The sequence below is a fragment of the Hippichthys cyanospilos genome, chromosome 17 (assembly GCF_059441005.1).
Source record: "Hippichthys cyanospilos isolate Australia breed blue-spotted pipefish chromosome 17, RoL_Hcya_1.0, whole genome shotgun sequence".
Classification (NCBI taxonomy): Eukaryota; Metazoa; Chordata; class Actinopteri; order Syngnathiformes; family Syngnathidae; genus Hippichthys; species Hippichthys cyanospilos.
Window position 1 is genome coordinate 10,946,636 of NC_142385.1, and position 27,580 is coordinate 10,974,215.

Genomic DNA, 27,580 nt, shown 5'->3' on the forward strand with positions numbered 1-27,580 from the left:
CATCTACACATCAGCCACAGCAACACTCGTCTTTGAGTACAGTCTTTATTACAATGCACTACTTGTAAGATAAGGTAAAATAAATATGTAGAGATTGCCTGTATCGTTGCAACGGATATTTTAATGTCCTATGAATCCTTGGCTTTTTTTTTTTGTAAGCATTTTAAGGCAAAGTATGCATTGGCTGTTGTATGTCACAAATAACGACGTCAGCAGTCATGAAAATCTCACATTTGTTTTTTTTTTTATCATCTAAGAACGCTGTTACTACACTGCAATTGTCAGCTACAAAAACAAGTCGATCAAGCAGGTCGTGTTCCATATCGGCTCGTTTTCTATCGTCGAATGTAAAAAGCGTCAGGTGTGCCGTATTGCTGTCGGTTTTGCAGGAGGGTGAAGAAAAATAACCAAAGCACATTTCTCAACAAATACAATCAGTGATGAGGTGGTAAAATACATGAAATTTAATACAAATATTACATTTTGGTATGTTACCGTTGTCTGTCTGATAGCAATCCAATGTAAACATTACACTACATGAAATAGTTAAGATTTGGAAGGCTAAAAGATTAAGCGACCCTTTCCACAAGTCACCTGGCCAAAATACATGACTCTATACAAGGAATGGACATTCCACTACATTTTTTTTTTTATTTTTTTAAATCAACTAGAGAGGAAAGTAACAATAAATTTGGAAATACTGGAATATTCTTTAAAGGCCAGGGAGCAAAGTTTGAAACGTTTCTTGAGACTTAGCATAACTGTTAAGACTTTGGATCGTAAAGTTATAAAAAATAAAATAAATGATAACTCATCACAATAAGGAGCAATATGTCTATTTGAATAACTCATTTACTGCAGATAATTGTACTTGTTGGAATTAAATTACTATGTGGTAATCAAGTTACTTCACAGAACAAAACAAGTACAGTAAATAAGGAACTAATGCTGCAGCAAACATTTCCATAACTCAAAAAAATGAACGATCATGCTAGTGAAAATAAAAGGTATAATTTTGTGTCTTACACTATAAGCTATAAATGATCAATTTAGGCTGAATTTTGTCCAGGCAGGATCGAGTCAATCACTGTGTCCAAACTCAGTCTTTGAGGCCTGGTGTCGTTTTTCCCCCCGATGCACATCATTCAAATAATCCGGATCGTAATCAGCTGATGAGCCGATCATTTGAGGAAAGAAACATGGAAAACATGGAGGATACCGGCCCTCAAGGAACCATTTTGGACACCCCTGGTATAATATCTAATAGCGGTCATTAGGAAGTGATTAGCAAAAAGGCATCAAGCCGTTTAATCACTAAATCTGAAATTCTCCTCACCGGTCGGAATCGTGCATTCTCATGTCTTCCGGTATTTCCGGACATGGATTTAACGGCTGTTTCACGGTGTATTCGCGTCCTCCATTGGTGGCCCTGTCTCACAAAATCCCCTCCCCCTTCCGGTATCCCTAGCGGTAGACAGTTGCTACACATGTAATGTCCAGGAAAGCGTAATTAAAACCTAGTTTTTAACCAAATTGAAGTATTACAACAATGAATTTTTACAGACCGTAATAAATCTTTGCTCCCCGACCTCTAAAAAAAATAATGTATCCCGATCAAGACAAGACGGGGCACACCGCAGTCAATATCGGGGCAAAAGATGCCCGGACTAGTCCGTGACCAGGTTTGCGCTGAGCACACAACCACGTTGCACTAAAAACCGAGAGCCACCTCTACAACCGTTTCGCTATCAACAAAACGATGACCAAAAAAAGTACAACACCGCCAAGTCTGTCCAAAGCCGCCACTTGTGGTTTGCGCCCCCCGAACGGCGCAGAGGGGGGCGAGTGAAAAGGAAGGAAATGCTCCAACGTTCTTCCGCGAAACTCAAAAGACCCAGTTGACAGGCACCCACTGCTGCTCGTTTGACACTTTTTCCATGGCCGAGCGGAGACTTCGGAAGGTGGCTTCCAGGCCGTCGTTTACGATGCACAGGTCAAAGTAATGTTCGTAGGCCCGCTTGATGCGCTCGCTCTCGTCCACCGTCCTCTTGAGCTCCGAGTCCTGGAGGGGGGCGCGTCCCCCTGTTAAGTCGGGCGTTCGTGCTCGCCAACGGCGTTAGCTAGTTTTGAATTGCACTCACCGTTAACTGTTTGGTGACCACTCCCGACTCTATCGCCGACCGGTTCATAGCCTTGAGGACCTCAAAATCCGGAGCCTCGATGAACACCACGTAGGGCAAGAACTCAGATGTCCGCAGGATTTTGAGAGCCTGGGGAAAATTTGGATCCGAGGGATTAGTGTACGTCGCAGTACGGGATGGGAAACGTGAAATCATACAACAAATCGCAAAACGACGCGTGAGGAGGAGGATTCCGTTACCTGGGGGTTGACGTCCAGGATGCAGATCTTCCCCGTTTCCGTCACCTCGTGGATGGAGTTGATTTTGGTGCCGTACAAGTTGCCGTCGTATTCGCCGTGCTCCAGGAAACGCCCGTTTTTGATGTCGCACTCCATTTCGCTGCGTGTCATGAACGAATACATCTGCCCGTCTTTTTCGTCCACCTTCGGTTTTCTGCTCGTGACTGCGGGGCGATAAAAGTGGACAGCCAATGAGCATGTGATGTGCTGTTTCCCAAAGGTGGGCAACTTAATTATTATATTTTTGTTTGTCCAAAGTTCAGCAGAGCCCCGCCCCTTTCCGTCATTGTCGGTCCGACATTTTTTAAGCCAGACAAAATTGTAATCGTCAGTCTGAGTATTTTTGCCCAACCTTTTGCCACCACTAGAGGGCAAAATTTGACTTTTCTTTTTTTTGGTCCGTCATTTGTCAGGCGCTGATCTACTTCCGCTGCACTATTACTAATTATTTTTTTCCGTTTTTATACTAACACTTAACATGAACACCAGGTCTGTGGATCTACAGTTGCACTGCAGTTAAAACACAACTCAGTAATATAAATGTAACACGAAAACAAAGTGATTTTAGGGGTTCAACCCTAGGATATAATTAACCATTATATTTATTTAAGCACATCTCATCTTACAAGAAATGCAGATGGGACGAGAATGCAATTAGCATTCATGTGCACTGGATGGCATTATCATGCTTTACATGACGCCGAAATGGTGGATGTCGGTTCTCATTTAAAACTGCCTGCCCTACAACTATAGAAGACAGTTACATTAGCATTTGTCTAAATTTAATCTGTCACATACACTACAAGTAAAACAAAGTATTGTTGAGGTTGAATTTACAAAAAAAAAAAAAAAAAAACACTTTGGCAACAGTCCGTCAGTTCTGACAAAGTGCCCGCCTCTTCTGCTTGGTATGTATTTTGGACTCACAAGGAATGGTGGTGCCGTAGCGCTGGGGATCCAAGACCAGCAGCTTGTTCTTGAGACTGCGCCGGCCCACGCCCTGCGCACCAATCAGGACCAGCGTCTTCCTTCTGAAAGGTGGCACCTTGGCAACCTCCTCATAGATCCGCAGCTCGTGACGATCGAATTCTTGCAATGTACATTGATGAGAATGATTATATTCTGTAGCCGCTGCCCCATGAAAGCAGCGATTCAAGTACCTGCGTTCTTGGTGGTTAAATACATCATCTTTTTCTTCTTTTTGCCGACCACTCCAGCGCACAAAGGACCTGAGAGAAACCGCAACAGGTTGAAGGTGCTTATTTTGGACCGCAGTTTCAATATTATTTATTGAAAGGAAAAACACCAAGAAAAACAGTGAGGTAAACCTGAACCTGGTCATAAATTAAAATCTATGTAGTAGAGGTTGCGTTTTAAAATAAACAAATATATAAAATTGCAATTTTGACTGGTCTACCTTTGGAGAAAAATAATGAGGTAAATCTGCAATAGATATGGACATACATGAAAATCCATGCAGTAGGTAGATTTTTTTTTTCATTAAAACAATTCTTCTTTTTTTTTTTAACTCTGATGTAAAGAAAGTTAAATATTAAAAAAAAAAAATGAGGCAAACCTGAACTACCTATGATCATAAATTAAAGCCCATGTATTTGAGATCTCTTTTTAAATAAATACAATTGCATTTTTTTGACTGCTGTGATTTTGGAGGAGGAGGAGGTGCAAGATAAAATAGCAACGTAGACCTGCAATAGAAAAAATAAGTTGGTTGAGGCCACCATTGAAAATCCGTGATGAAGTGAAGCCGAAAGAACCAAACCGCGATGGAGCGAGGGAACATGTACGGACACTACATGGCCACATTGCAGATTTTCAATAAGCGGAGAAAGATCGGATGTTATACGCAGAGATGACCACTAGAGGGAGCCAGAGAAACGCTCTGGGAGTGTTCCTTTGTGTTCGACACAGTTTATGTCTTTTGTTTAGACTTTAGAAACACGAACCTGTTTATTCGCCCCCGGAGAAAAACGAAAAAACAAAAAACAGTCGGCTGTATCAGTTTAACTATATTAGCAATATTCTGATTGGGTAAATTAAACTGCTGTTGGTTTCATATGTGTTTTTCTCTGGTTCCAAGGACACTTCAAATATGAGCAGTTCTCCAAAAATGTCAAGTGCAATTTGTGACTTACAGCACAGCTTTTGTCTGTTAATCAAACAAGAAACAGGACATGAATGCACAGTTTGCACTCAGAGGCCAATTTGATTTTGAAAACAAGGTCATTTGCATTTTACACGTCAAATAGTTTCTTTTTAAAACAAAATGCATTTTCATTTGTCATTTCTAAATTCTATAATGGCTTCCGTTTAAGTGGAAGTATTCAATGTGGATGTTTAGTTTCCAAATGTTTTTTTTTTTTTTTTTTAAATGATGTACTGTAAATGAAAGAAAAGGATGAATAACTAAAAAGTGATTTTGGCTACGATGTTGGCATGCTATTTTCAACAAAATTCATCATTTTGAAGCATGAAATACAGAGTTAATCTATTTATTGATTTGTAAATATTTGTTTTGCAATTTTTTTTGTAAATAGGGCATTCAAAAAATTGTAGAGATAAAAACTAATTTTGATCTCTGGTTTTGGGCACATTGTTTCGCATTTAAAAAAAATCACCACGTTGTCCATTCTTTTGGCCTAAAAAAAAGAGTGTTTGGAATTGATCAAATAAAAAATGGAATTCACAATAAATACAACAAATTTACACTTAAAATAGTCACTAACGCTTTAAAACTTAGCAATAAAAAAATATGTATTTTGTTCATTTAACTTTCAGTTGTCAATAGTCTTTCAATGAATAATTAAATAGATGGGACTAAAAACACTGTTGAAAGTAAAGCACACGTTTTCTAGATCCTGCATTTTTTTTTTCGTCTCATGAGCTGGATTATCAAAACATTCCATCCGTCTGCTCCTTGGTCCAAATCCTGAAGGCTTTTTTGCCTTAGTCAAAAAGTTTGCCCGCCCTTAAATTTGGCAATTCTGATGCTTAAGGTTAGGGGCTAAGAAAGGCATCACGACAACTCCTCATAAGAACAGCCGTGCAAATGAGTGCGGTTGTGCGACGCACGCGTGATGCCGGGCGTAACAGCTGTTGTCTTTGTTCCCGGCGTGTTTATGCAGCATGGGGTCAAATCTGCATAATCGCAAGCGTTTCCCGCCCCTCGGCCGGGTTGTTGGCCAGGGCGGCCGGCTCCTACCTGTGGTAACAAGCTCCAGATCTCTCCTCACAAACGCTTTCCTCTTCTCCTCCAGCAGCTGGCTGGGAATCAAACCGGCGCTGCCCCCCTCCACGTGGCAGGCCTGAGAAAAGATGAGGATGAGGATGAGGATGAGGGAGAAACGAGGAACCCCGCCCGCGCGTTTACTCGACGCGGGACGCTTTAATGACCTGCCACCAGTTCAGGTCTTCCTGGTTGAAAATCTGCAGGATGTCGCCGCTGCAGAAGCTCAGGCCGGCCTCCTTGCACGGGATCAGGTTGTCGTGCGAGGGGTCGTAGTCAAAGTGGCATTTGACAAAAGCCTGCCAATGACAAGGTGTTAAGTATAACTCGGGCGCGCGCTTTGCGTGGGTTTCACGTCACGTTTCTCCATTACTGAGCGTTATTAATTGTGACGATGGGGTCTGCTCCGTCGCCGTCGACGCTTAAGGCTGGGAACGTTCCGTGGGAGGACGCCGACAGAGAGAAACAAAAAGAGAAAGACGGGCAGAATGAGCCGTAACCCGTTGTCACGGAAACCGTTCCCTCCCCCTCCCGCGCATGACGCCTTTCCTCATACTCCGGTGATGTACGATCATTAAAAATCACACACTGCTGTGCCTTTTACAGGCCCGAGCTCCATGGATGAGACCGAGATTTCAATCGCGGGACAAAAAGGTTAAATCGCGGCGTAAAGTGCCTCAAGATTTTTTTTCGAGAGGTACGTCTGTGAAATATGTATATTTTTTAGTCAAATGCCACCTAACCTGTGCAAATCATTTAGATGATTTAGGAGGAAAAATAAAGGAAAATAGCAAGATATACCTGTAAAATATATATATATATATATATATATATATATAAAATAAATAAAAATCCATGATTTTTTTTAATAAATACAAATACTATTACTACTTAAAACGAAGAACTGAAAGAAAAAGAGCAATGTAAACCTGCAATTAAAAAAACAAAAAAACAAAAAAAAAAACAAATGAAAATGACCAAAAGAGAGAAGCTGCACGAACAGAACCACAATGTGGGGAAATAACTTTTTTTTTTTTTTTTTTTTTGGGGGGGGGGGGGCAAATACCCCCAGCAGAGTACAGCATTATTTTTATTGATTAAAATAATGCTCTTATGATATAGATTTGCGCACACAAGAATTATTATCAACATAAAATGTCCCCCTTTAGGCAAGCCGTTCTCAAGAAATAAAAGTTGATTTTAAATAAAGTTTTCAATTGATTGATAGGTGATGCTTGAGTGGCTTTTAGGATAATGCAATTGATTCACTACTGCATAGACGTTTTTTTTTTTTTTTTTTATGAACTTACTTCCTGAAATATTTCCATAATGTAATTAACATTAAAAAAAAATGTATACTTCATCTTAAAAACATTCTAAATATTTTTACTTATTGCTGACCTGCGAGACTGAATTTTGAAATACTTCCATAGCGAGTCTACAACGGGGGCTTGTGAGGGCACTTTTAAGTGACACAATTTATTAAATATGTCAGTAGAATCGAAAAAGTCCACGCCAAAAATCAATATCTGAAACGGTAGTGATATGAGAGGAACAATTACATTCAGATCGACGGAGTCTCTGCAGCGGAGCAAAAAAAAAAAAAAAAAGGTCTGTTCTTTGCAGACTATTGATTTGGAAAGCTGATGTTTATTGGCTGACAAAACACAATCGGCGGCCACTTTCCTCTTCAATATGCTAATACGCAAACGCCGGCTGCACAGTTGATGGCACGGGACTAAATGTCAGACGACAGCGGCGGCGCCGTGCAAAGTGGAGAGCTGCCTGTTTTGTAAAATGAGATTTATAGCCTATTAAAATATCACTTTGCATTTGGTTGGGTGAAGGAGAAAAAAAAATTAAGATATGAAAGATAGATTTTGTTCATCTAATTATTAGACTAACAAAAGTTGGGCATTTATTGTGTTCGACCCCAAGACTATAAATGACAAACTTTTACTCTCATAATGCCTAGACATTTAAAAAAAAAACAAAACTTTTTGACTAACTCATTCATTCCCAAGGCATATGTATATATTCATTTTTTATTTTTTTTAGTATTAGAAGGGTCTAAAAATTGCTGGTACTAATTGAGTTACTTGGAAAAAATAAAAATAAAAAAAAAAGAAAAATAATTATGTATCTATTTTTTTAGGTTTACTTGCCCACACAAAACTAAAAAAAAAATTCACACACTTACATATTCTGGTTATATTTTATATCATAAGCACATGAAAAAAAATCCAAAACATAAAACAATATTAAAAAAAAAAACATGACTAGGCAAAGCAGTGGGTGCCAAATTGCAAATACACAGGGGTCACTGTAATTTTAAGATGTAATATCACTAATCACCCCTAGATGGCAGAAAAAAATCTTAGATGCACTTCTACTGCACCGAGAGTAGGCCTAATACCTCTGCAGTTAACCTCAAAAATATAAAATTTGAGTTTTTAAAAATGTTTGTTGTTTGCTGTCTTGTCAGGTTATGATAGTTGATCTTTGCATTAAAAATTGCAATTAAAAAATGTACTGACAAAAACTCAATAATACATTACATTATTATTTTATTTAACTCTTTTAATACCAGCCATTAAAAAAAGAATCCGGCAGACTATTTGAAGCATTCTAAAAGATTAATTTATGTTTAATTGTTGTTTTTTAACCTTTTTCCGCACCCACTCATAAAAGATAAAAAAAACAAGTTTACGTGAATTGACGTCGCCGGCACCCTTTGCCGGATTTTCCCTTGACGTGTTTTCGCGTCAAAGCGTTCCGAAAAAGACAGTCAACCCGAATTCGAAAGCGCTTCTGAAAGGACCTGTCTGGGCGTGTGCGGCTCCTGGTAGCTGGGCAGGATCTTGAGGACCACGCTGCCGCTGGCCTCCTTCAGCATCTCCTGCAGGACTTTGGGGTCGTTGCCCACCTCCTTCCCGTTCACCTCCTTGATGATGTCGCCCACGTGGAGCAGACCTTGCTGGTCGATCATGCCGCCGTGGAGGATTCGGGCGATCACCAGCTCGCCGCTCTCCACGCGGAACGTCACCCCCTTTGCACGCAAGCGTTTGGTGTTATGCCAAATGCCGTCGCGTCATCAACACAGATGCAGGAACTTGCACGTTTTTTTTTTTTTTACAAATCTGTCACTCAAAAATGTGATATATTTTTTTACCAAAGACTCTCTGCAACTGACTAACAACTCAGGCTAAACATCATTTAAAGCTTGTGTCTGGATCGGGAATAAGAGTGTGGGATTTTTCATTATAGTTCGTTTTTATTTCGTTTGGACGTTTATTTTTTTTTGGTTGCGTTAGTTGTCAGATTTTTGGCTTGTTTTTATTTTTTAGAAAATGCTGGATTTTTGTTGATTTTTAATCAGTTTTATTTTTACTGACCAATACTACCACCGGAAACTAGAATTGGCATAATGTAGAATCGCCGCAAAAACTTGATGAATTCAAACAGCAATTTTCTATTGTCTTTAATTATCATTTCTAGTTTATGAAACTGGTTTTCGAGAGCGGCTGATACGAGTATCGATTTTCACCGCGAGTATCAGTCGCTGGAAATAAGACTAGACTAGACTAGACTATTCATTCGTGTCCAACATAGTGGACATTTGGTTCCACTCTTCATCTTTTCACTACTAAGTCCAAGTGTCCTCACTAGAGGACATCCTGGACTTTCCAATAATGCTTCATGTGTTTGAGCGAGATGGAATTCATGTTGCTTTATTGCAGAGACAAAATGGACAAGATGGGAAAAAAGTTAACTACTTTTTTAGTTTTCACTGTAAAAAAAAAAAAAAAAGGACAGAAATAAATTAGGGTAACTAAGTTAGAGAAAACGTTTTCATTTGGGTAATTCAATTAAAAAAAAAAAAAAAAACTTTCCTGCATTTCACAAAAAACTTGACAAAAGCCCAGCAAATTTTGCAGCGGCTTTCTTTGTTTTATTAACTAACATAATTGCCATAAATGTCAATAATTTATATTTTTGTATTGGTCCATCCTTAATTACTGTCTTAGCCCCCCAAAATGCAAGTTTTTCAGTGCATAATCACCTTAATTTGAATGACTTCACCATTCTTTCTTGACACCAACTTTTTTTTTTTTTTTTTACATTTTTGAATAATGAATCACTTGATTGTGAGGATTAGCGCATTTTAAGGCGGAAAAGCGAGCAATTACCGGACTTGGCAAAAACACTGAGTATTGATCCACAAACTAATGAAGTGAAAACAGATAAATCCTCTCTATTTTGTGCCATGATATAATCTTTTAAGCAAGGCTATAAAAAAAAAAAAAATACACTATAGAGTAGCGTGAGGAGAATACAAATCACACGTTCTGGGTTTTGCCCGATCGATCACTTACCAGGTGCTCGCCAGACACCTTGCGGATGCCCACCATCCTGACGGCGTCGGGGGGCACGGGCTGACTGTTGAGGGCCGCGTCCATGAAGGCGCACGGGCTGGGAGGGGGCGTCTCATAGTTTTTGGAAGCCACCGAATCATGAGTCTCCAGGAGGGACTTTAAGGGACGGGAGAAGAGAAAATATCGCGGATCGCGACGAGAAGGTCAGAAACGTAAACTCGAGCGGACTTTAATCTCGGACCGGGATTTTCGTCGCAAGTTCGATCCTCAGACCTGAAAGTGAGGCTCCTTGAGGATGCGGACCAGCTCGTCGGCCGCCTGGCTCCTGTGCGCCAGAGGGCTCAGCTCCTTGAGGATGTCCTGGACCAGCTCCACGTTGTTCTCTCTCACCGCCTCCAGCTTGGGCTCTTCCAAGCGCTCGTGAGCCTTGGGAAGGGCGAGCGCAGAGCAGATGGGACATGAGCTGAATTTTGGCCGGCGAATACTGGGATATTTTCTCTCGCTGGACTGTTGGTTCAGATTTGATGACAGTGAACATCAACAATGACAAACATAGTGTAAGATTTGTAATTAATTAATCGAATTAATCTTTTAATCGTCGCTTGAAAAGTTCTGAGAAAAATCCTTGCTTATTGACAGTACCTGTCAATAGCAGTGAATTAGTTCACTCCCAGCCCAGTTAAACTGTATTTTTGACGATTAAAGCCGTTAATGGCAGTGAATGGTTTGTTTTTCGGTCCACGAGCTCTGATTTCATCTTCAGTATGTCCGATCCTCGGGCGAGTGGATCCGCCGATAAAATGCACCTTCAGATGACTCGTAAACCTGATTCCTCCTGTGGCACTTCCAGATAAATGTCATACATGTCATAAAACGGGATTAGTGTTTCGTAACTATTTGATGCCTTATTCTTTTACAAAAGAAGCTTTGGCCATTTTTTTTATTGAGTTTATCAATCCTCGGACTGTCGGGCCTCGTTCCAGCGCTGTCTCGCCCATCTCAGCATCTGATTGGTTAGCCGTGCAAGAGCCGGTCAATCAGTAGTGAAAAACCAAATATGGCTTCATGCACACAAAATCACACGCACAACGAAGAGATGACAGAAGTGGTGAGACTCTATCAAACTTTTGAAACTTGCAAAACACATTGTGTGTTAAACGCGCTATAAATAAAACTGTCCTGAATTCCCACTAGCCTTCTAAGCTAACCTACGCTAGTAAACAATGGGGACCTTGCTTGCTGCTAATTCATCATGTCATTGTACTCAAAATCTTTTTTTCACCAAGATCCCTCAACAATCGACAGAGGTTGAGTAAAATTAACGTTAGTGGTTTGCAGCGAATCACGTTGAGAGTAAAGTGTGTGGAAGTCACAGGAGAGGTTTTCTATGCTGAGAGATCCCAAGCAACTTAGTGTTGTGTTTTATTTGTATATTTAAGAAACAAAAATGCCTTTCGGTGCAATAAATATTCCATGATTTCTTGAAATGAATCTCAGCTTTAAATATGCGTTAACGTCCTCTATGACTACCAATAATTGATTCTGGCCCTGAAAAAAAAAAAAAAAAACACACATCGGTCCATCTCTAGTTAGTTGCAACTTTTACCATAGCGCATGGTGGCATCACATCTTATTTTTGACTCCAATCACAGATGTGATTCCATGCATAGCTACAGACTGGCCTGATTGCTTCATTCTATTGTGAGTGTGCTGCAATCAATGCAATTCACCATCGAGCTGGAGAATCTTTTTTTTTTTTTTTTTTTTTAATCCAACTGGTCACGTGAGCGTCTTCGCTCAGCACCCGATAGCTTGTTAAGCGTTTATGGATCTTCTACCAGAGTCAAGCGTGCCTATAACCTTGGGAAAAAAATGTCCCGCATTTATCTGTGAACCTGTTTTTCCTTGAAATCATTTGCAATACTACAGCACATGTTCCTTTTTTTTTCTTTTTGTCCTTGCTCTTGGCAAGCGAATAGAACAACCACTGAGAAGACCGTCTGCCAATGCTCGCAGGGCCTATTCCATTTTTGCACAGACACTTCAAAAAGAGGAACTACATGCAAAAAGTATGACCTTTTCTGACTTGAATTTCAAGTGCAAGTTTTGATCCGTAAGGCAAGAATGGGTTTACATCATAAAAGGTCAATTTCATTTTTATATCAACTTCAAAGCTAGGAGAGAGAAGTTTTAAGGGCAGGACAACATGTCAAAACCGCAAAACCCTTTGTAATTGTATTGGGGAAATCTCGGAAAAGCTTCAGAACGACATGCAAATTCAGCATTTGAATTTTGAGGACAAAACGTAAGCTATGTATCTAGCTTTTGAGCGATATGTTTTTTTTTTTTTTTTTTTTTAAGCCTGATTTTTAGCTGAGAAAAATACAGATTACTCATTATTGAAGACTACTTAGTTATTTTGATACTATGCTAATATAATTAATACAGACACTTAAGGAATTTGATGCCTTAATTACAGTATAAGGTTTTCTAACAGGTTTCTTTTTTGTTTTGTTTCATTATGGCTCTTTTGACATGTTGAGTTGCCGACCTCATGCGTTAAATCATTGTACAGTACGGCATAAATGTTGTATACACACTAGGCATTGTAGTGTGGGTTTAGTGTTGTTTTTTTTCTTTTAATTTTTATTTTTTGGCTCATAGGCTTATCAACCTTATTAGGAGGATTGGGGAGCGATTGAAGTGAAGACTCACCACAGGGCTCTCCATGATGCCTTTGAGGAAGATGAGGTCCAGGTCATTGGCGGTGGTAGAGTTGATGCTGTCACTCAGCGTGTCCAAAGCTGGATGCATGGCTGCACACAAGACGCACACCAGAAAGGAACTCATTTCCCTCACAAAATGATTCATATTACAGAGCAGAAGATGAATGAATAGCCAATAATCTGCATCTACAGTACATTGATGCATTAGAGTGCATTACTTTGAAAACGTTTTATAAATATTTAATTATTAAACATTTGAAGTTTAATTGTTATGACGAGGAGCTGACCGGTTATTAATAAAAAGTGATTTACATTGCGATATTGAGTGACCACAAGCACTTGAACACACACTTCACTTGACGTCTCCACATTTCGACAAGCACCTTTTGCATCACATGTTGATCTGGCCTCTCAAAGTCCATAAAAGGACGCGAGTCACATCTTGGCTTCTTGGAAGCCAGACGGGCAGTAAGAGCGACAGAAGCAGACGACCTTGATCGTTCATTACGCGGTCCTTCCGCCCTCTCGCAGGATAATTTCAAAGTAAATTGAGTTACTAATTGCATGAGTCTTTGGCGGTGAAGTATTTGCTTTGTGTTTGGCCTCCGACAACAAGAGTTCTGCTCCAGCAGATTTGCACCTGGCAGAGCACACACATCAGAGCAGCGGGCTCAGCTTACACGCGCTGCCTAAATCTCCTTAATCACATCAGGCTTTTTCTTTTTGCCGCTTTTTGTCGCACTCTCTCTGCTTACACTGCATAAATGTGAACTCTTACATTGCTCCCATCCAGCTTTTGACTCATTTCATTATGATGAATATAGCAACCAAATTTGAAGCTGAGTGTGATCCAATCAAGGAGCAAGAACATGCATTTGTGATATTATCGCTGGTAGGAAGTCACAGAGAAATCAGGAGCTGTGAAACTAATATAGCGCAGAGTATATCTGAGCTTCTATGATTACTCCGAGATGATTATAAATCGAGGTTGTCCTCTTGTTCATTTGTCACTGCAGAGGAGAAGATCCGGAGAGTCATTGCATTGCATTTTTTTCACCCTTTCCTGTCCTAACTACTATTCTGAAATAAGGATTTCAGATGAGAAGATCCATCATAAGGGTTGAGCAAAGGTACCTTCTTTCTTAGTGTTTCCATGGCCATGTATAGCATTACCAGATTTTTGGATTTAACTCAATGCACATTGTACTGCTCCTTCTGCCAAGAGCGCCTCTGCCATTAGGGGGCAGTCTACTATAGCCATGGAGACAACAAAGAAGAATTGAAAAACAAACTCCATACGCTTTGGTAATGGCATGAGATTCAATTGCCAGAAATGCCAGAAATCCATTCTAGTCTTGGCGAAAACACATTAAAAATTGATTTCTGTGTTTAATTACAGAAAAAGAGAGTGACGACGAAATTGATTAGAATGTAAAGAATACACCAGCTTTACTAGATTTTTGGATTCAACTCAGGGTACATTGTACTGATCCTTTATGTGTAGCGCCTTGGTCACTAGGGGGCACTCTAATAGAGCTATGCAGATGAAAAAGAATACCGGGACTGAAAATATGCACTTGGGTATTATTATATTGTCTGTGGATATCGGCTGTTTCTTAAAGGGTTAGAATGACATCTGTCAGGCATCCTATGGATGAACTAATCATGACTCGAAAAACCCTAAGTTAAGCCACTTGTCTCAAGGCAAAACTATACATCATTTTCGAAAAAACAAAACAAAAAAACAACAACAACGATACCCAGCGCACACAAATTCCAATAGCTCCATCGATGACAACGTGACTCATTAACTTGAATCGCACCCTCGTAGGAAAGATTCAAGTGGCATTCAGCTCAGACTGCTAATAATAACACCAATAATATCGTGTGATGGCCTTTGGCATCACTTGTCAACAAAGAAGGACGCGCAATTACAAGCGATGCAAATTAAAAGAGGCGCTTGTGCCCTCCAAGGAGACTTACAATTAAAACCAATGTCACACAGGCCGCTAAACAATCTGGGGCTGTTATTGTTTGTGCTTGGAGCACGGCAGGGGGGAGACCATGAACCTTTTACAAAGCATTTAGTGAACGTTGTCTTGTTGCTATGGAGTGGCGTTTAGGGACCTGGAGAGGGAGCTGAGAGATGTGCAAGAGGTCCTTAGCCACGATGGGGTGTAGACTGCAGAGTGCTTTTCACTTAAAATTTTAATTGTCAAATAAATTCTTGCCGATAACGTCATTACTATTGACTCAAATTTGTTTAAGATGGATGTCTGAGAGCGAGGCTGAAACGTTTTATTGTGGCTTGAGTCACCTGGCGAGTCATTTCTGATTTAATGAGGTGTTCATGAGTCGTTACGCTGAGTGTTGAGACCATGCTGATGTACTCGAGTGCAATCAGTCGAGAGCTTAAACGGGAAAACATAAATTTAGTATGATTAAGTCAACATGCTGCTGTTAGAATGATATAAATATAAAAAGAGGATTATAAAACCTGTGATCAGTCTACATGTATCATTTTTTTTTTGTTCAACTCAACTGTATAAAACAACAGGCCTCCAAGAACATACCCTCAGGGACGACCTGCTTAGTTAAGGGGTCAGAAAACAGAAGCCCACTAAAAAGAAGGAGCCAGATGGACAAAGTCCTTAATTGGCCAATAAAGATGACTGATTCTGAAGAATCAAGGTAGATTTTGAAAAGCGTTCAAAAAATGAACAGTGAGGTGGCTTCTTTTCTCTCTCTAACAAACAGATCATTCCACAGTGCGGCGGGCCAGCAATAGAAAAGATCTCCCTTCTCTGAACCTCAGCCTAAACCTCGGTACCTCCATAATCAGCTATTCCGCTGAGGCACCAGGTACACTAGAAGCGTAGTGTTGGAATGAAACCATTAAAAGCTCAGAAAATGGCCTCCAAGAAAACACCCCTCGACTTTTTTTTTTTTTTTTAATGAATGCTTCACACAACAGAAGCCCAATAAGGAGAAGGATCCAGATGGACTCACATCAAAAGGCAAGTCTCTACATGGCATGGGGTACAACCAATAATAAAATCATACAAATAAAAGGCATAAATATCATAAAACGCTCAATTTATTTATAGTTGCTTGTTGCTGTAATACTCAAGTGGCACAAACTACTTCACTAAAATCCTCTAGAGAATCAGTGAGGACGACAACGGACTTGAAAAAGCTGTTAATGTTGCATGCTAATGGTACTAAATGGTACTTGAAAAATCACCTTATTAGCTAGCAGAAGGTCAAGAGCAGCCGGAAATGTCACAGTGAAGATTTCATCAAAGCAAAACTCATAACGCAATCAACATTTCGTTGCAACCCCAAGAGCTTGTCCGGTTTGTGTGCCGCGCACGTGCTGTAATAATATATTGTCAGCGAACAATGTGGAGGAAATAATTGCTAGTGTCAGCACATTAACACGTACTCTAGGCCCTAGCTAATTTCAATTGTGCCAGTCCCGAGCGCCCGCATTGATTTCTGAATGGCTAAACCAGCACTTTCGTCAATGATCCAACACCTCAATGTGGACACAAGTCTACTGGCCCGCATTTCACCATGAGAATTGTACAGATTATTTGCATATGTGAGAAAGAAAGAAAATGGTAGAAACAGAGCAGTGTATAGATGTTGTCAACAATGACATGTCAAGGCACAGCATCTTTGATGGGAGTATCATGGCATACCAATGAGCTCATAACCCATCATGAATGTACAATGTGCGCTTTTTCCAGAAAATGGGATTCATTATGGCTGTCACTCCTGTCAAGTCACATTAGAACCGAGAGGCTTTGTTGCAACACAATATAACATAACATAGTAACTTTACGCGTATTTAAACGGACGCCATGAGCCATGACATCACCTAACTTAATCTGGCAACGATGACCATTTTAGACCTTTAATAATCGGCAGAAACACAAACATGGGTCACGGATGACAATTTATGTAAGCACGCAGTCCATAAATAACCCTGGACACGCAAACACAGGATATTAATGTGCAGTGTGAATCGCGATACAATATTAATGACATTTGTCAATTATGAATGGCATGTTTGTGGTATTTCCAATTCTATGGTTACTGGCAAATATGTGTGAATTTCAAGTTGACACGAAAAATGCATCGTCATCGTGACAATGTATTTCAACACTTTTGTTTTTGACATGACTGGTAAAAATACAAGTCATGAGAACACACCATGAAAAACACTGTAAAAACAGAAATGATCATAACAATGATCATCATTGTAAAATAACAGATTCATAGTGATCAATTAGCAATTCTTGCTTTGATCTAATTTTTAATCTTTTTATATTTTCTAGGTCCAGTCAAATGCATTCTTTCTAAGGGGTAGCTCAAGTTTCACTTACCACATCAATGCGAAGCACCCACAATAACAAAGCTCTTTGCTAAACTAAGTTAGACAACACCCCACAATCGAGCAAGTCTGCCAGAGACCAGCTGGACGATGTTTTATTTTAATGTTAATGGTGAATTATTTGGCAAGAAGACAAAAGCAAACAGCTGCATTCCTCCTGATGGATAACTCTAAAGGTTGCATTTGGGGCTCGTCTCAAATACAGCAGGAGGTAAATGGTTGCTGCATATATCAATCTTTTGATCTGCCACAATAATGCCATAGCAAAAGAAAAAAATGGTTGAGGGTTTTTATCTTAAATGATTAGATGAGATACATTTTTTTTATTTCTTGACAGAATAAGAGCTTTTTACTATGCGTAAGGACATAAAACCCCCTTCAAAAAAGGCTAATTAAAACATACAGCAATTTTAACATGCAGATATCAAACTCCTACAAAACATTTTTATTTTTCGATTATCATCATCATCGGCAAAGATGGAAGAACATGGAATAATACATTCTTTCATTGTTTGTTCAGTCACGCAGTTTAAACATCACACGGTGGAACAAAGGTTAGGTCAAAGTCAAGAACTTTTCACAACTTTATCCTACGTTCTGTCACGCTCCGTTTCACTCTGCCCAGCAATCAATGTGTGCAATGCTAATGAAAAGACAGCAACAGTTAGCGGTGCTGACACCGGGTGACATTCTTGCCATCTTTCTGCATCCGTGGCCGTCCTTGTAACGCGCTCCTGTGCATGCCTTTGCTGCCCTGGAACCATTCTGTCGCGATTTGTCATAATCATTGAAGATGTACAAAGACTCCTGGGATTTGACTCGGTGATGTCACCTGCTATTTTTATGTTTTGGTTTTATTACGAGTCCAGACTTACAATACCCAATTTTGAAAAATAAATAAAAATAACAACAATAATGACAATCGGTGCATGGGACTGAATGCTAGGACTCAAACCGTAAATATTTGTCTTTGTTATTGAACGAGCCAAAAGATCGTATATCATTAACTTGGACTAATTAAATGCATGCTACGTTATACTGGTTGACACAGCTCAAAGCATTCAAACGTATTCCTACCTTCTCCCCCCAGCTTGATTTCCAGACCCTCCAGGGAGAAGGTCGAGTTGCCCTCCTCAAGGGAGAGTCTTCCAAACAGACTTCCAGCCATGGTGACCAACACCTCGCACGCACGGTATCACGCCCAATGGTGTGTGCGAGGGAGCGCTCGCTCGCTCGCTCGCCCTCCCTCCTCCTGCCAAACGGCTCCTGGCTCTTTCCTCCCTCTCCACCTGCTCTTGACGTGAACGTGCGCCAGACTACGCCTGACTGAGCATCTTCCCCTCTGCATGAATGAATGCGGACGACGGGCTGGTGTGCGCGAGTAGACCGGAGAGAGAGGGCGACTCGTAAAAGGGGAGTGGGGAAGAAAATAGGAAGGGAGGGAAAGGGAGGCGGCTGCCCACTTTTTCCTGTGGGGGTTAAACGGGGGAGAGGAGTAGCACTGAGCTGGCATAAGATAAGAAAATTGCTCAAAAGGAGGCGGTACAAAGGCAGAAGAATCATAAATGAGCAATAAACCTTCACTGGAGGTGACATCACAGGCGGGAAAACATCATCGGCCTTGCCAACGCCAAACGACAATACCGGCAAATTTCTTTGTGTTATCTGCGCATTCACTGACGGAAATAAATAAATGTGAAGGTGGATAATAGGACAACTTTCTCCGCTTTTTTGTTGAAGTCTGTTCAAGAATAACTGGAAAAATGCTTGGTGAAATGTAAAAAGTATTTACTCTGGGCTTGGAGAGGGAAAAAAAAAAAAAGTTTGTTTTGTAATGCCAGACTGAGCCCTTGGCTAGAGGACAATTCGCACATTTCAACTCACTCTCAATGAAGCTGACTGCTACATTTTGTGTGAATGCAAAACAATGCACCAAGTACTCAGCAACAATATGAATATGGGGATATAATACAATATTTATCTTAAATACTGCTATCTTTGCCATTAGGTTTAAATAAATGAGAGCAGTCTTCATTGTGGAATTGTGACTTAGGATTGCAGTACAACCATATATGTGAAAATGCAAAGTGTGTTGCGAAACGCAGAATGCACTGCATGAAAGTAAAACACGCCCCCAAATGTGGTGAGAAGGCCAGCCAGTGCTTCAAAATAAACCCTACCATTTCAAATGAGGCGGTGTTTTTACAAGATTTTTTTGAGCTTGGAGAAATCTTGAGGCACACCATAAGCCAAAAAAATATAAAGCCAAAAAAAAATAAAACAATTTCACAAGTATCTTGTGCAGCCAGGCTGGAATCAAACGTGACGCATTTATGCTTTAGTCTCCACCATGAGGTAACTTGTCGACGCACGAGTGGCAGGTTCCAAAGCATACGCCATAACAAAATCCTCTGAGGCGTGACTAATTTAAGACTGGAGTTGAAGCGAACCATTAGGCAGCTCATTAAGTCATATTAGAACTGGTGAGATGAGATACACGTCTGGAGTGGCGGATTAGCCGCAAAGCTTTCACTATCACTCGCGCTCTTTCGACATCTTCATGGCTGATAGTCTCCTCAAGGCACTCCGGTGGATAAGTACCGCTGCACTGTCACATAAAACCTTTTTCTGACAGTGACCGCTATGTACATTTCAAGTACCGTATTTTTCGAATTATAAGCCGCAACTTTTTTCTCATGATTTGAGCTCTTCACACTCCAAAAACATGCATGGCAGGTGTATTGGACACACTAAATTGTCCTTCTGTGATTGGCTGAGTGAATGTTTGTCGCTTTGCGCTCTGCAATTGGCTGGCAACCGGTTCAAGTTGTCCCCCGCCAACTGCCCGAAGCCAGCCGGGATAGGAACCAGCAAGCCTGTGACTCTTTTGAGGATATGCGGCGCTAGAAAATGGATGGATTCATTTATGACTCAGGTGTGCCAAGAAACAGTGGACCCCCGTGTTACAGCGTCCTTGGCTTACGTTTTTTCGTCCCATAACGGTATTTTTCTGGCTTTGCGACAAAAACAACTTTCATGACCCTAGGGGGTTGGCTGGATTTGTGTTGTTTTGTCTCCATCTGCAGGTATTTTTAGGTAATTGCACTAATTTTCTGTTCTGTTGCCTAACTGCCTCCACGCAATGCTGGTCCGCTATTGATCGGCCTCACTAAACGCATTAGCTATTTAACATAGGTTTGGATCGCCCGCCACACGGTGAATTCATCTTGCGAGCCCAACCGCGGAACGGATTCATCTCGTGACACGGGGGCCCACTGTACATCCACTGAGTGCTGTACACAGATTCTGTCAGTTAATAAGGCCACTTACCGGACTCTGCAAAAGATGTTGCCACTGGCATTTTAGGATTCGTTTCTACCTCGCGTCCTCCCGCCAAAACGTGCTAGGTCAACTGTGAAAGAAATGATATGAAACAGAAGTCAGCACAATAGTGGAAATGTTTGATTGGCAAATGATTCCAAAATCTCCGGAATGCTTCGGTATCTTCACGTGGATAATTTGGCTGAATAATAATGAGCTGATGTCTCAAGTAAGATTATGGAGTTGGTTGGTGAGCCTTCTGACCAAAGTCAACAAAGGCCTGATTATTGGGTGGCTCTAAAGATTATCCTCGAAGATTATCCTGTAGGATGAACTGGGTAAAGAATCTTTTCCTCAACAAATGTTCAGGAAAAACAGCCATGCCCAACAACCGTAAAAGTGAACCGTGTTCAATATTTACAAGGGATGGAAGACACAAGTCAAATCATACAATATTAGACTAAATATTCGGTGTGCCATTAAAATCATCTAAAAGGGCTTCTAAGGCTTTTATTTTGAAAAATGGCTAGGATTGAATGAATTAAATACGTGTTTTACTGACAGGCGAAAGTAAGCAGAAATGTCTATTTGCGTCAAGATTTGACCTGCAGGTTGTGGTTTTAATTAACATAACCCTCTTTGCTTCATGATATAAACTGAAATGTTTGAAAAACTTGATTTTTTTAATTAACCCAAATATGATAGAGGGACTACGGTCAAGTAGAATGAAATTATTTCTAAAGCTATCCTGACTGCTTCTACTTCTTAATATCGCATATGGATGCCGTGTCACTCCACACTGCCTCTTACTGGTCAGTCTGAGTATTACACGAGACTTAAGGTAAGGGGGAAAAGCTTTCTATTTTTTTAATCGTCATTAGTAGGTCCTTTGTCGTCTTAATCTTAAAATCTGAGCATATCGACCTTATGACCTTTGCCGTGGCGAGAAAAACAAATGACTTCCCTGACAACGTGAAAGTCCCAACTATCATGTTTTCAATCTGTCCAAACAAGCTGCCACCCACACTAACTGCTATCTAACTCACTTCGGAACTATTAATAGACATCCCTGATACTGCCCTTGTGTCCACAGGGGGAATATTACTAACAGATGGAAAGATTGAACGAGCGGGTGAGTGGGCAGGCCAGCCAACGTTTGGCTTAAAGAGGATCTGTTGATTCTAATTGATCCATTTAACATCAGGCAGCATGAGAACAAACACCCGAGGATCCAAAACTGGCTTGTCAGGTGACGTGGCGTTGGCGAAATCCACACTTTAAATAGCGATACGGGGTTGTAGGAATACAAACACAATGAATAGTCACGCGATTCAGAAGAAGAAGAAAAATAGACTGTGGAAATTCAAGTGTGGGGGGGGGGGGGGGGTATGCTTAAATAACAGGGATGAAGACAGTGCACAGCTGTTGAACTCGAGATGCCAGTGGGAGAAGATGCTAATTTTTGGTTGCTATGACAATATCGAGCCACGGTAGGAGGAGCGCTACGGCAGCAAAGGCAATGTCACACTCCTGTAAATAAATGAGTCCCAACCTCACGTTAAACTTCGGAATGATTGGGTCATCATCAGCGAATACGAGGGACGGACCAGACACAAACCCCACGAGACGAGATGTCTCATAAGGTTGTGTGACGTAAAATAATGCCCTATATAGATTTTTCAATTTTCAAAAGGTTTGTTTTTATTGGGCGGACTGAAAGAAAATCAACACGCCAGCGCGCAGAGGCACTTTTGTTACAGGCTCATTTTTCAACTGCGGCTGTGCTAGTTTAATAAAATGCTCGTGTTAGCTTTGGTGGTTGGGATTTGTTTTTGTTTCTGCAGTATTTACAAAGTGGGTTTAATAATAGTTTACCATTCATTTATTCAAATGGAAAATGGAAAAGCAAAATATTACTAAAATATGATTACAAATTTTACTTTGTTTCAGTGCCATGGACAGGAATTCTCGTCTTTGAAAATAGTAATAACAATAATAAATTGTCATCAAATATGTTTTTTAATGGAAGGTAGCGGACACCCTTGACTAATGCTTACCTAACATAAGCCAATTGAGCACTGTAGTGATAATTGTGACCATTGGATGGCAGTGTTTCCATACATACAACACATATTACCTACAGTCAATTCTAAGCAAGGTATGGGAATAAAGTTGTCATATGATACCGCCCATATTTAGACAGACATTACACAAGTGAAAATGTTAAATATACTAGCTCTCTTGAGGTTTCCTTTTTCGATAAATGGTTAAACTGGGATTTTAGACAGCTCTGCCCATCAATATTTTTAAAGGAGACAAATTGACGTCAGACCCACAGAATACACATTTGACTCAGCCAGTTGCGTTCAAAAGTCATCAGTAGCAACAGAAACCATTTTCGGATTCCAGCATCAGAGTGTGCTGTCATTTTTTGCTACTAAATTTTTAGCTACTAACCCCTCTCTGAAAAGTAATCCGACTGCTCTCGGGCGCTGCTAGCTAGCGGCTAATAAATGCAGGCAACAGGTATAGTACAATAAAACATCAGTGTGATTATTTTTTTTTGTGTTCTGAATTAGAAATTGATAGCGTTTCCAGAACAACATAGTGCTGTTTACATTGTGAATTGCGACTTAAGTTCATGCAGTAGAAATTCGAGTAACCGTCACTGTGACATAATTCCGGTGGGAACTTCAAAATAAAAGCGCACCAAGGCATTCATTTCCATACATTATTTGGTACAGTAAGTTTTATTTTGAAGTCCTGGCTGGATTTCTCACCACATTTGGTGGCTTGTTTAACTTCTCCTTGTTTTCCATTGCACTTGTGGCCCAACAAGCAAAAAAAAAAAAAAAAAAATCCTGGCACAAGGAAATGACAGAGCTTGTTAAAAGTATGCAGAGGCCTCACAGCAGCTCAGGAGCCAAAGCCGATTTCAGCAGAGCTTTGTTGGGAATTTGGAACAGAATGGGGTTGTGAACTGTTCATTTTTTTTCTCCCTCAGGTTAGCGTTGCGGTCAAATACACTAGCTTTTTATTGCTCCATCAATGTTGGCTTCAGTTTCAGGCTTAGTTTGAAGTGGTGCCATTGATAGCTGTAATCAAGGTCTACAATCAAGAAGTAAATGCTAGCCATTTACTTGAGAGGAGTACCGAGACAGATTAAACGGCCGTTTTACAGTCTTGTGAGATAGTGTAGTAGGATAAATGGGGTTGTCCGTTTTATGACAAATAAAACCTAACTAACAGGCCTAACTAACATTGCGAAAAGTTCTTAAAAAATACTCAAAGGCAAAAAATCAAAATAATAAAGTCAGTATGATGCGATAACAGTTAGCAACATGCTAACCGGTAAAAAGCTACAGAAGCTAGCAAAAGACTAGCGCTAGCAGTTAACGTTAACAGTCACCGAGCTTGCCTGGATTTTTACAACATATCTCGCAAGTTTCACAAATTTCGCAAAGCTCAGCCATACTTGCGGCTAACTTCTTGATCAAAATTGCATCATCTCCAGCGGATACCGCACAGACATGCTCTGGAATGTTGACTGGGACACGAGAATCGCTTACGAACACTTCTAAATTTCAGTGTGCGATGAAACCTCGATATTAAGGACTAAGCCATGATGCCCTGGCGAAAATTTGAGCAGTGGACGCCCCTCATAACTTTTTTTTTTTTTTTTTTTTTAGAATTGTCATGATAACCAATAAGACCAAAACATGTATGTACTATTTGCTATTGTTGATGGTAATACAGAAAAAAATACAGAAAAAAAAACGCATATTGAATTGCAAATATTTAGGGAAGGTGGCTGACGAGGGTAAACGTTGTTGACCTATGGTTTTTTTTTAAGTTTAGTTTTTGAACTACTATTACAACTTTTACATCTCTGTGGGGTAACTGACCCATAAATGACCCTTTCCACAGTGTTTTATATATTGCAATTGCAATTATAATACACTAGGGGGCCAACTTCTTTCTTTGGTATGTTTTTTTTTTGCATTTGTTTTAAGATTGCTTCTGTTATTTGGGGGTTATTTTTGCAGCTTTTTTTGGGGAGGGAAGTGAAAAAATGTTTGCATCGTAGCTTTATTTTTGGCATTGTTTTATCGTAAGTTTGCTTCCATTTTGTTTCTGTCATTTGATCTTTCTTGCAGCATTTTTTTCGTTTGCATTTTTGGCTTGCAGTTGTTTTTGTTTTGTTTGTTTGCTTCATTCCTATATTTGTAGTATTCTGCCATTGTAGTGTGTTCCCCTTTTACCACCATATGTCTATATAGGGGTATATATAAATATATAGTTATCTCTCGACAAAAGGAAATGTATATATTATAAATACACATGACATTTCTATTGTTTTTTCAAAGTTGTTCAGCCATATACATAGGATTTTTTTTTTTATTTCACATATGTCTTTGACAATTGGCGAGCAGGTGTCCAAATGACAAACGCCTCAAGCCGTTCCTACAATGCAGCAGCATGTAAACACACACACGCACAAAAGCAGTAGCCAAACAGGTCTTAATCCACATATGGAGCCTGGCGTCAGGCCTAAAAATAACCTTGTGCTCCCACAGGTTCAACTACTCTCATTACTTTACAGGGAAAACTGCCGTATCCAAGACAACCGTTGTGCGGCTCCTCACTTTTTCCCCTCCGGTGCATTGCCATGGCAACAAGGGAAACGATGCAGAATAATGAGGACAAAATTAAAAATGATGCTATTTAAAGATTTGACCATCTTAATTACAGAGTTGCTCAGATTTAAAGTACATTGCATATTAGCTTAGCAATCCGAATAAATGAGCCTGAAGTGTAAACCAAATAACACACAAAATAAGCCCTATAAGAATATAAGCAGACGCTAATAAAAAATGAATGCCATGTATACTGAACAGCGCCGTATGGCTTAAGGCCACATGCTGAGAATCCTCCCAGGAGAAGTTTGTGTACTCACCAACCTTCACTAAAGCTTCCATGACAGACCATCCATTAGTTGCTGACATGTTTCAGCATGGGAAGAAAAAAATACATATTTTTAGAATTTTCTAAAAGTAAATACGCTATTTTTAACTGCGTATATAGTACGTAAATACCCTGAAGAGATGTCGTCAGGCGATGCTGACGATTGTTATGAAAAAAATGCCAAAATAGCCCCGGATGCGCACACAATACTATAAAAAGACACCTAATGATTAAATCAAGGACCCGCTTGTAAAATACTATAATAAGAGTACGCTTTTGAAGACTCATGGAAAAATAACATTTTTGTCAGGGGTTAGGAATACGTAAATCAATCCTCTAACATTCAAATTAAAAAGCGATAAGAAATATCTTTAGTCCCGGCGAAAGCTCTTTAAATGAAATTTATGTGAGAGGTGTTTGACAGGGTCCTCTTTGTGGTTCTTTTATATTTTTAATCTGTGTTCCTGTGAGGATGAAGCAATCACAAAAAAAAAAAAAAAAAAAATCACAAAAAAAAATTAAAGTGCTTCTGATTTACCCCCCCCCCCCAAAAAAAAAAAAAAGATATATTAGAAGGCCTTTTTTTCGGGTATTTGTTCGCAAAAGGAGTGGTATTTTAAACTATTCATACCTTCCATTTTCACAATAGCTCAGAAAACGAGTAACAAAGAACAATGCTGGCTTCGCTAGACATGACGTTCTTGCAACATAAATACTTTTTGAAATTATGACCAAAACGTTTATTGTTGGTTTCATCGGATCAGAAGTCATTTCTCAAAGTTTGGAGGGCATTAAGTGATTTGCGATTTTGTTTTCTTTGTTGTCTTGCCAGACAAATAAAGGGCTGGGTGATTGTTGTCACATGTACGAAACAGTCAGTGCACGCCACAAATTCTTATCTTGACTTCATTCACAGTAGTTTAATTAATAAAATATAAATAAATAAATAAATTTTTAAAAAATGGTTTCAAACAGGGGTTGTGTAGACTTTATAGCGACTCTTTCCAGTATAAATAAAGATGCAGTGCTATAATTATAATTTACTCCAGTCGTTAAATTCAAAGTTTTTCACAACAGGAGTGAAATTATCTTTTTTTTTTTTTTTTTTTTCAATTTCGGTTTTTAAAAAAATAACCTTTTGAAAGAAAACTCCAAATTAAATCATCTCAAGAAATTAGAGTAATTGCTTTTTCTGAAAAGTAACACAAACAACCAGTAAATTGGTATTAATATCACTTTAAAAAAAATAAATTGCGTCAATGTTTGTTAGCAAAAGCATCCCAAAAGTGTAGTTGCCACTGATCTGCGCATGCGCACTCTCCAGCGTCGGAAAGCAAAATATGAACATGGCCATTTTTTTAAACTTTTTTTTTTAAATCTACATTAACAAGAGACGCCAGCATAATTGAAAATAGCAATACATTTCAACTGTTAAAATTGTATATTTATGTCTCGATTAAAGATAAGGCTGACGTCACTGCACAGGTGCAATGAGGTCAATTATGCTAACAATACATTGAACACGGACACTAATTGGCCTGCACAAAAACCTGCGGCGGAATCAATACAGTTATTATTTTGGTGTTGGATTTTCTCGTCATATGATTGCAAATTATGCGCAGTAAAACACAGTCAATTGCATAAAATGAAAATCAAACATGACAAAAGGAAACAATGATAACGAGAGCCTGGCCGTTTTTCTCCTCGACGCACGTTCAAGAGAGGACTTGCCCGCTCACCTTTATCCGTCTCCCGGATCACTGAGAGCGGCTTGTGCACGCCGCTGGGCTCGGTTCTGCTGCTGGTGGCCGCGGCAGGTCTCGGTTAATCCGCGCGGTTACTTCCAGACGCCGACCCACGAGACCTTGCCTCGAAACAAAGAAAACAATTCCTTGAGGTTTAGAACCGTCACGTTTCTTCTGGCTGGTTCAGTAAGGTTCGGTGATGGAGAATAAACGTGACGGTTTTGTCCAACTAAACACACGGGAGTAGGCGAGTGGTTCCGCCGAACCTCTTGTCAGCAGGAATTAATGAGCTGCGTCTTGGTGCGGCAGTGACCTCTAGCGATAAGAACCTGCGTTACATTCATGTAATAAATATTGTACACGGTCTTTTTTTAGAAGTCGTGTA

The 27,580-nt window shown here is 39.9% G+C and overlaps 1 protein-coding gene across 2 annotated transcripts; it reads right to left on the reverse strand.

The window, feature by feature from the left end:
• Nucleotides 1–31: 31 nt before the first annotated feature.
• mpp2b (MAGUK p55 scaffold protein 2b) lies at nucleotides 32–27,458 on the reverse strand. 2 transcript variants are annotated; one of them, XM_088439344.1, is made up of 13 exons: nucleotides 27,190–27,458; nucleotides 20,495–20,576; nucleotides 12,755–12,855; nucleotides 10,313–10,465; nucleotides 10,040–10,195; nucleotides 8,485–8,712; nucleotides 5,831–5,962; nucleotides 5,640–5,742; nucleotides 3,580–3,648; nucleotides 3,347–3,508; nucleotides 2,381–2,583; nucleotides 2,142–2,270; nucleotides 32–2,062 (listed from the first exon to the last, which is right to left on the reverse strand). In XM_088439344.1, the coding sequence occupies exons 2-13, from the start codon at nucleotides 20,523–20,525 to the stop codon at nucleotides 1,886–1,888; spliced, it is 1,644 nt and encodes a 547-aa protein (XP_088295470.1). In that variant the 5' UTR covers nucleotides 20,526–20,576; nucleotides 27,190–27,458; the 3' UTR covers nucleotides 32–1,885. The 2 variants fall into 2 exon arrangements, with proteins under 2 accessions (XP_088295470.1, XP_088295469.1); XM_088439343.1 differs by lacking the exons at nucleotides 20,495–20,576; nucleotides 27,190–27,458 and adding an exon at nucleotides 18,242–18,515.
• Between the last annotated feature and the right edge of the window lie 122 nt (nucleotides 27,459–27,580).